This window comes from Sprattus sprattus (genome assembly GCF_963457725.1).
Source record: "Sprattus sprattus genome assembly, chromosome: 18".
NCBI lineage: Eukaryota > Metazoa > Chordata > Actinopteri > Clupeiformes > Clupeidae > Sprattus > Sprattus sprattus.
In genome coordinates this window covers 19,815,036-19,823,516 of record NC_137916.1, presented here as the reverse complement: position 1 = coordinate 19,823,516, position 8,481 = coordinate 19,815,036, and the positions used below count along the sequence as shown (strand labels likewise).

Below are 8,481 nucleotides of genomic sequence, written 5' to 3'. Positions count from 1 at the left end.
ATCTCTGACATAAGCTCCACCAGATTCCCCGTCTGTCCTAAGCTGTTCATTCTTGGACTTGTCCCAACAGACTTAAGGTTGTCCATTACAGATAAAAAGATGGTATATATGTGCTCACTACAAGCTAAATACTGTATTGCCACTTCATGGAAAGCTATGGAGGCACCTTCTGTCAATTTTTGGTTCAAGACCCTGTCGAATACTCTGGCCATGGAAAAAATGACTTATGCTAAAAGGGGGAAGCTACATATTTTCTACAAAATATGGGAACAATTTACAGACTTCTTGGAAAGTCAACATGATGTACAAGATGTATAGGCTGTATACTTTAACTTTCTGACAGTATTGTAAGAGGGTTTTTTTTTTTTTTTGAATTATTATTATTATTTTTTTTCTTTCTATTATTTGTCTTTCTTTCTCTTTCTTTAATGATGTTTTGTTTCTGTTGTTGTTGTTTGTTGTTGATGTCTTTTATCCAAAAAGTATTTTCCTTCTACTGTATGTTGCTAAGCATATGTATTTTCATGTATGTTGTTGTACAAGTTGGAAAATTTAATAAATAAAATTCTAAAAAAAAAAAAAAGTTAAAAATATTTACCCTGGTTTTCCAATACATCAAAAGTCTAGTCTGGTCTCTTACTGTGACGTGAAAATTGGCATGTCCTGTTTTAAAGATAGAGTATTATTCTTTCCACCATCCCACGGATATAAAGGTTTGACATGATGCTGAATGAATTTACATCTCTTAGGCTGGAAATCTTGGTATGGGAAGTGGTTGAGAGGGAAGATGATGCTATAGATTGAAATCATCATGCACAAGATGAAATATGATGATGAAAATAATCATACAGAAAGAGGACTATTACTCAATCACTCCAAGATGTATTTCAAAAAAACGAATTAACAAATGATCCTACATGCTATTGTCAAGACCACCCCCCGCCACCCAAAGACGATGTTTTCCTACGGTTAAAAAGATTCCTCGCAGCAGCTTCAGGTACGACAAACAGTTACAGTATTTGGTAGGAGTATTATATCTCCTTGAAAATTAAGCTATCTTTGTCAGGGTGAACAACCACACAGTGGTCATAATTCATCAGTTAGCAGATAACTACTTTGGTGCTTATGGTATAACATGTTAAAAGACTGTCTTCACATACAGTGGGTTTTGGTGTTAAAATGTATGGAATACATCAAAGGATGTGATTCAAAGGAAGAATAACACCATATTTGTAATCTTATATAATGTGTGAATTTGTAGACTTACGCATTTGTGCTATGATGATAACTCACATGTGTACTACTGACATATAAACAGTATTAGGCCTAACTCCGTGGTTAAATGTAAAGTACCCCCTTGATCTAGTTTTACTGCAAGTCTCGGTCTGGAAAATCCATGTATGTTTCCAGAAAAATGTATTAAGCATTATTTTAACTATTTATGTATAAATGCTTGATATTTCTCAATTTTGATGCCGTACATCTCAACACACAATTGTGTTATAACTTTCAAACGTCAATACAGTAATTGTAATTCAGTGAAAACACAAAATGTAACCATGGATATTTATCTCACTTCTAGAAACCATTCCTTCAGTGTTGATTGAGTTTCAAAAATATTATGATTTTGAAACTTTCCCCAAACCAATGATATAGTGTGACCAGAGCAACTTGTAATAAAATATGGTCATTATTTAATTAGCTGAATGTCAGTAAGTTTTTATGTTCAATATCAGCTCAGCCTATAAACCCTAGGCCTAGATCAACCCCTAGCATCATCTGTAATCACACTTTTACCCAAATAAACCTAGTGCACAGACTTCACATTGGTTTGATTGTGTGATGGTGGATTTCTAATAGAGACAAATGCAACAGACTAAACACATTGTGACAGATGACAGACCGCAATGGCCAAAATGAAAAATACTTCTTCTGTTTCCCCCCCCTTAAAGATGCATTTCCCTTTTCTGAAAAACACACAGAAGCTCAAACAGCCACAACTGCTGTCACCAGCAGTATGCTTATGAGACCCTGTTTTAGGAGAGCATGCGAGAGCATGGCCCACAAGCATGCAACAGGAAGTGTCAGTCCGCTTAGGTGCGCTGAGTGGGAGGAGGAGGCAGTCAAATAGGTTATAACGCCCTCTGTGTGGACACTTATTCTTCACACCCTCTCTTTCACATGCCTAAGAACCTAGGTGGTTGTGCATGTTTCCTCTTGATGGGCCAAAAAAAGGATTTAACCCACCGTGTCATTTATCTGGATTCCATGACCTTGGTTTTCCGAGGTCAGGAGATCTAACTGATTGTGACGAATTCTGGAAGAATACTGCGCCATTTTTTTGTAAAGAAAGTTTCTTATCGTCATTTCAGGGATCAGGGGCAGTTTGTGCAATATTCTTGTGAGGAGAGGGTTTTCTTTTTGAAACATTTTCAGGCAGGAGGAGAATTTGTTGTGAAAATGGCAGCGTTTGGCAACGCGTATCCCAATGTGTTTATGGTGGACACTCATACAGCCTATCCTCCGCCACTGCCACCCAAACCGATCCGCTTTCGCAAGAGGAGTGTGGTTCAACCAATGCTTTATGCGCTGGTGGCTTTGGCCCTCTGTGGCATGGTAGTGGAGGCCTGCTTCATCTATAGGCTGTACTCCAAACACCCCCAGGTGAGTAGCCATTTCTTTAAGCGGGGCACGTTCTTCCTTTTTTACATTGCCCACTCAAATGAAGAGCCTCTCTACTACTTAGAGACCATTTCAATTATTAATTTCTTATCTTGTCTTACTCTGTCTAATATAGTGTTCTGCCCTTTTTCTTTTTCATCCCCACTTTGGCCATGGGATTTCTGGGTAAAAATCAAACCTTTGGATGATATGTTCAGTTCCTCAGTATTTATAAATGTGTATATTACCTTAACTTTAATGTGAGAAAGGCAAGGAAGTTAACTCAAATATATTGATTTAAGGACTGTGCGTCTGAACATAAAGGACATACATACAGAGCTGTTTTGTCCCACTGTACTGTGAACCCCCCCATGACAGTGAAGTTCATGAAGTTGAATGATGTTACTCTATGAAGTTCCTCTATGATCGAACTTTGTCACCCTGTCCTGTGGTAAACGCCAAGGCGTCTAGATTCTTCCCCCAGTTTCCCACTCCTAAAATGTCTCTTATTTTTGTTTTCCGATCTGAATATAATTTTGCTTTGTTTTTTAATTGCTTTGCAGAGCGAAGACACACAAGACACACAACAGACATCACATCAAGGTACAGTTTGGCTGTGAGACCTAACAAGCATACCATCATTCCTCAACATGCATAATACTGCCATACTCACAGTCCAAATTCAGCAAAGGACCAAAAATCCCTGACATGTTTCTCTGATTGATAAATACAGTTGCAGATAAACCAATACCAAGAGCAAACCCAGTTGAATCACCTTCAAAACCTCTGGCACATATGGCTGGTGAGACTTATCCACTTTTGCTACACACATAGAGTATTTACTTATCTTTTAGACAGACATAATCTAATACTACAGAAATGTTTTTACAAACAGGTGGTCAGAAACCTGCTGCTGATGGACTCATGCTTTGGAATGATCAGGGTGAGACCATCTTACATGAAATGGAATACAAAGATGGCGTCCTCACTATCAAGCAGGAGGGGTACTACTTTGTTTACTCCAAGATCTACTTTGCTGAGACACATGACATTTCACTTGAGCATTCTGTGATTAGGACCACTGACCGTTACCCTAAGGAGATGCTGCTTCTGATGTCAAGGGAATACCACCCAAAGTCAGGCAAAACCATTAGAACAAATAGTTACCTAGGAGGCATGTTCCACTTGTTGAAAGGTAATACTATATTTGTAAGGGTAAACAATACCCAGGTCATACTATCAACCCCAGCAGAGAACTACTTTGGTGCCTATATGGTGTAGACAAAGTGGCATAAACAGTTGGCTTGGTGCCTATATGGCGTAGCCAAAGTGGCATAAACAGTTGGCTTGGTGCCTATATGGCGTAGCCAAAGTGGCACAAACAGTTGGCTTGTTCGCATCTGTTTACTTTGTATGTATGTTTGCACTCCAAAGGTAATCTTTTACATAAACAACACAGTGTACCGTATTTGCTATTCCAATAACTGCTTTAAATATATGCTACCAAAGCAAGGTCATACATGTAAATACAGAACCTTGTATTTTTTGAGTCTTTCTTTCTCACATTCTGAAATGCAGTATACACTCTGACAAAGGTTTCCAGTATCTGCAAATAGCCCAGTCTTTGTAACTGGGGAGGAGGGAAGGGAACATGTGGTCTGTGTGTCAGTCATGTCCAGGCCAAGGTAGTGGCCTTGGAGTGTACAAACTGAGATGGGGAAATTGACAATGGTCAGTATACAAGGAAAAGCCTACTCTGGTATTTTAAGGTTTTTCATCCTATATATTGCTTAGCTTTTAATCTCTCCTTTTATTACAATGTTTTTACGTGTGCAAATTTTCTTACATGTGATCCTATTGGTCAATATACCTAGGAAAGCCTACTCTGGTATTTTAATGTATATTTTTTTTTCTGTAAGAAGTAATGTTGCACTCCATGCTATGTTTTTGCATGGTTTGAGCACTTCAGGATTTCTGATTGTTTCTATGTTAGAGCGATCATACAGATTTCAGACTTGCACTTTGATTATGTAAATAATAAAGTACATATAGGCTCAGAATTGACCCGTTTCTTGTGTGAGACTATTAAGAACTAGGGATGTATTTACTCAAGAAAATGCGAACGTGATTGCACCTCAGCAACAATACCATAGCCTATGCTATTACATGGATGCTAACACCACCAGCATTACCTGGTTCGTTGTACTACAACAGTGTCGCAAGTTTGCGCATGCGGACTCACATCAGGCGGGTCCTCACATTTGGCAGCTACACAGTGCTGTCATGAGCGAAAAGTTTAAACTCTATGGCATCTGAGACCTGTCAGGCGCCTTTGAAGTAGTTTGACAATGCCTTGACATTTTAATATTGTGTGTAATAGCAAAGTGCTACACATGCTATTATTTTGCACAAACTCGGCAACTATAATCTCAGAGTAGTAAGAAATCAATTATTATAATGTTTGGTTAAATCTGTAAACAGACAGTTTTGAAGACCATATTTTCAGAGGTGCTGAGATATTACATAAACATGAAGACGTACTTGGTGTTTTTGGCCTAGACTTGAGCTCTAGCAAGAGCTCTAAATATTGAAGATATTAGCTACGTAGAGTTGATTAAAGCATTCATCAGTTTAATGCAGTTTGGTTGCTCAACTTCTGTTCTGTTCTCAACTTCAACATCTGGAGTGACACTGTTTCGTTTGAAAGTCAGTGGCCTATACCATGCATTGCTGAGAGTTGCAGGTAAGTCCCTACTCCCCTCTGTCAAAGTAATGGCCCATCAATCTGAAACGTAATTGGGCCTCATTCTCGAACATTTTTTGATTTTTTTTCTGAAATGTTTCTTACGGACTTCAGAAAGCCAACGTAAGAAAAACATCTCCGCCAGATTCATGAATGCCTGAAAATGTGTTCTTATGCAGCAGAAGTGTTCTGAGCTGTGCTCCCTGTCACTACCCGATGGTAGTCGTGCATGCTCAGACACAAACGGTTTATGGCAAAAGGCTTAATGTGGGTATATTTAATGTAATATTTAATTATTAAAAGTTTGGAGATGGAGTCAGGTTAAAAGGCAAATAGTTTGTATTATGAATAAGTGAAAATAAAATAGCAGTAGGCCTAGGTAGAACAAATAAAGCATTGATGTGCTAGCCAATAGAACTTGACAGGGAGTACAAAATACCTCGGGATATCCAGTATATCTTTAACTTCTTTATTATACAAACGTTAAGAACTTACAGCTGTATTCAATGACCAAGCTTCTTAAATTATACCGTCTTTCGCAAAGTTCCACAAGCTGTAACTAGCGATTGTATTCCACTATCGACAGTGTCACAAAGTGACGCATGCGCGACTACCATCGGGTAGCGACTACCATCAGGTAGCAACTACCATCGGGTAGTGACACTCCCCCGGAAGGGGTTTCTTAAATTGAAAGCGTGTTCTCGTGCACCTGGATTTGCATACATAAACACCCGGCTAGCTACTTTTAAGGGCACGCAACCACAGTGACGTGCATGTGCAGTCGGAATCGACCGAATCCACAAGACAGCAACTCGTAAGCAAGATAAAGTAAACACAGATCTAACTTCACCGTAGCAGAGGTGGAGGTAGTGCTACTGTTGCAGGATGTAGATGCGCCCATTCTATTCCACAATGGCTATATCAACGCAATTGCGAAACATAATTGGTAACGATACAAATATTCTCTTATTTATTATGATTATAATTATTTACATTTACATTTAGTCATTTAGCAGACGCTTTTGTCCAAAGCGACATACAAGGGAGAGAACAGTCAAGCTACGAGCAATAGAACCTGGTGTAACAATAAATACTACTTTACATAAGAAATTTAAAAAAAAAAAACGAAAAAGAAAGGAAAAAGAAGTGCAGGAATGGAACTGCTGTAATGCAAATTAAGCACTTGTTGAAGTGCCAGTTAGGACAGGACGTGCTCTCTGAAGAATTGGGTCTTCAAAAGCTTCTTAAAGGTAATGAGGGACGCCCCTGCTCTGGTAGTGCTAGGCAGTTCATTCCACCAACGTGGAACTACCAATAAGAATAGTATTTAAATCATTCAGCCCTTAACACTTCTCGCTGACACGGAACAGCCACGTGGGGCATCTTGTGGTTTTTTGAGGAATCGCATTTGAGAAAACTGTGGCCGATTTACGACTGCTATTTCGCGTTCTGAAGGTTAGAACAAATCCCAGATGAGAAAACTTTCATGAATGCCAAATTTGTTCCTATATCCACCAGAAGTGGAGTTCAGAAGAAATTCCTTCTTAAATTCTTCACAACTGCGTTTCGAGAATGAGGTCCATTGTGCCCCTACACACAGGGGTGGTTTTAGCAAATTGGAGGCCCTGGGCAAAGAACAATGTTGAGCCCACCCCCCCCCCCCCCCCCCCCCCCCTCACCGAAGCACCAACCCCACACCCACCCAGGCTTCAAAATGTTGTGTGAAACTGACATTTATTGTGAGTACATGACTTATACAATTAAACAGTTGTAAATTATTTGAATTATGAGGTGTTGAGTGCAGTGTTTTAGTAGTGTAACTTTTTGATTACTTTATCAAAACAATGTTACTTGTTACATTTGATTAATGCTTTATAGTTCTGTTTCTGAATGTTTTCAACTGAAAGTTCCAAATTCGTACAGGTCCTGTTTTAACCATTTCAATTCTCTCTCTATCTGTTAATTTGTCACGGAATAATACTGGGTCTTCGCTAATCACTGTATCACCACCATTGGTGTTACTCATATTGTTGACAGCACTGCTCTCGTTATCATCCAGCTGTGCTTGAGCTGTGTTCATGACCACGGCAGTATCATGCGCGTCGTCAGTGCAGGTGTCAGTGTCCCGGATATGGGCAGCTGTGGTACATGATGGCTCACCATTTGTAGAAGCAAAGCAGGCAGGGCTAGTTGGTGCTACTACAAGCTGTTTGTCTGCTGCTGCTAGCATTCGCTAAACTTGGCTCAGCAGCACTTGAAACATTATCAGATGAACTCGAAAGATTATCAGAAATTTCTCTCACTTCCACAGACGAATTCATTGATTGGAAATGTTGTGTTACCTTAGGTTATTTCTCCCTGAACTTCTCATCCTCCCCTTTCCTCTTTCTTTTCTCACTGCCACTTAGAAATCGTTTAATGCTTAACTTTGCAACCACACACGTCACCACACGAAAAGTTGTCCTTGACAGAAACGTCACGTGACGTGGAATAAATTGTTCCACGATGGATTTAAGATACATTTTAGGCTGATACTAAAAAATAAATAATCGTTTTCATGCTTATTATGAATTGTCATTCGTTTGCAATGACAAGTGATTTATTTTAATTATTGAAAAAAAAACAAGAAAAAATACGACGAGGCCCCCCTGGTGGCCGAGGCCCTGGGCAACTGCCCGGTTTGCCCATTGGGACGCACCGCCCCTGCCTACACAACCATTTTGCTAAGTCAGTGTGAATTTAAAAAACAGAGAGGGAATAAAGAACTCAAAGTTCTTTTTGCTTTTCAGACTCCTAAGGTAATTCAAAGCGAGCAGGGAACGCTGGGACAAAGGTGTCCCCTGGACAAAGGTGTCCCCTGGTAACTTCTCACAGTCTGCGTGGGCCTGTTGTTAGAGATGTGTTGTTAGGCATGTTGTTAGAGCCCCCCCCCCCCCCCCCCCAAAAAAAATATTATCTTTGTTGTGTGCTGCAGCATGTGAGCAAAACTGCAGCAGGTGTGCAAACAACAATGAATAAGTGGTATGAGGTTAAGGTGAAAAATCACATCTGAACCAGGTGATAATGTTACCGTCCCG

General features: G+C 39.7%; 1 protein-coding gene across 1 annotated transcript; it reads left to right on the top strand.

Annotated features, from left to right (window-relative positions):
* Positions 1-2,460: 2,460 nt before the first annotated feature.
* On the top strand, positions 2,461-3,942 carry LOC308379521 (tumor necrosis factor ligand superfamily member 14-like; the record flags this gene model as incomplete). Its single annotated transcript, XM_080856697.1, has 4 exons — positions 2,461-2,664; positions 3,225-3,264; positions 3,395-3,463; positions 3,557-3,942. The coding sequence occupies 4 exons, from the start codon at positions 2,461-2,463 to the stop codon at positions 3,940-3,942; spliced, it is 699 nt and encodes a 232-aa protein (XP_080712823.1).
* Positions 3,943-8,481: the final 4,539 nt, after the last annotated feature.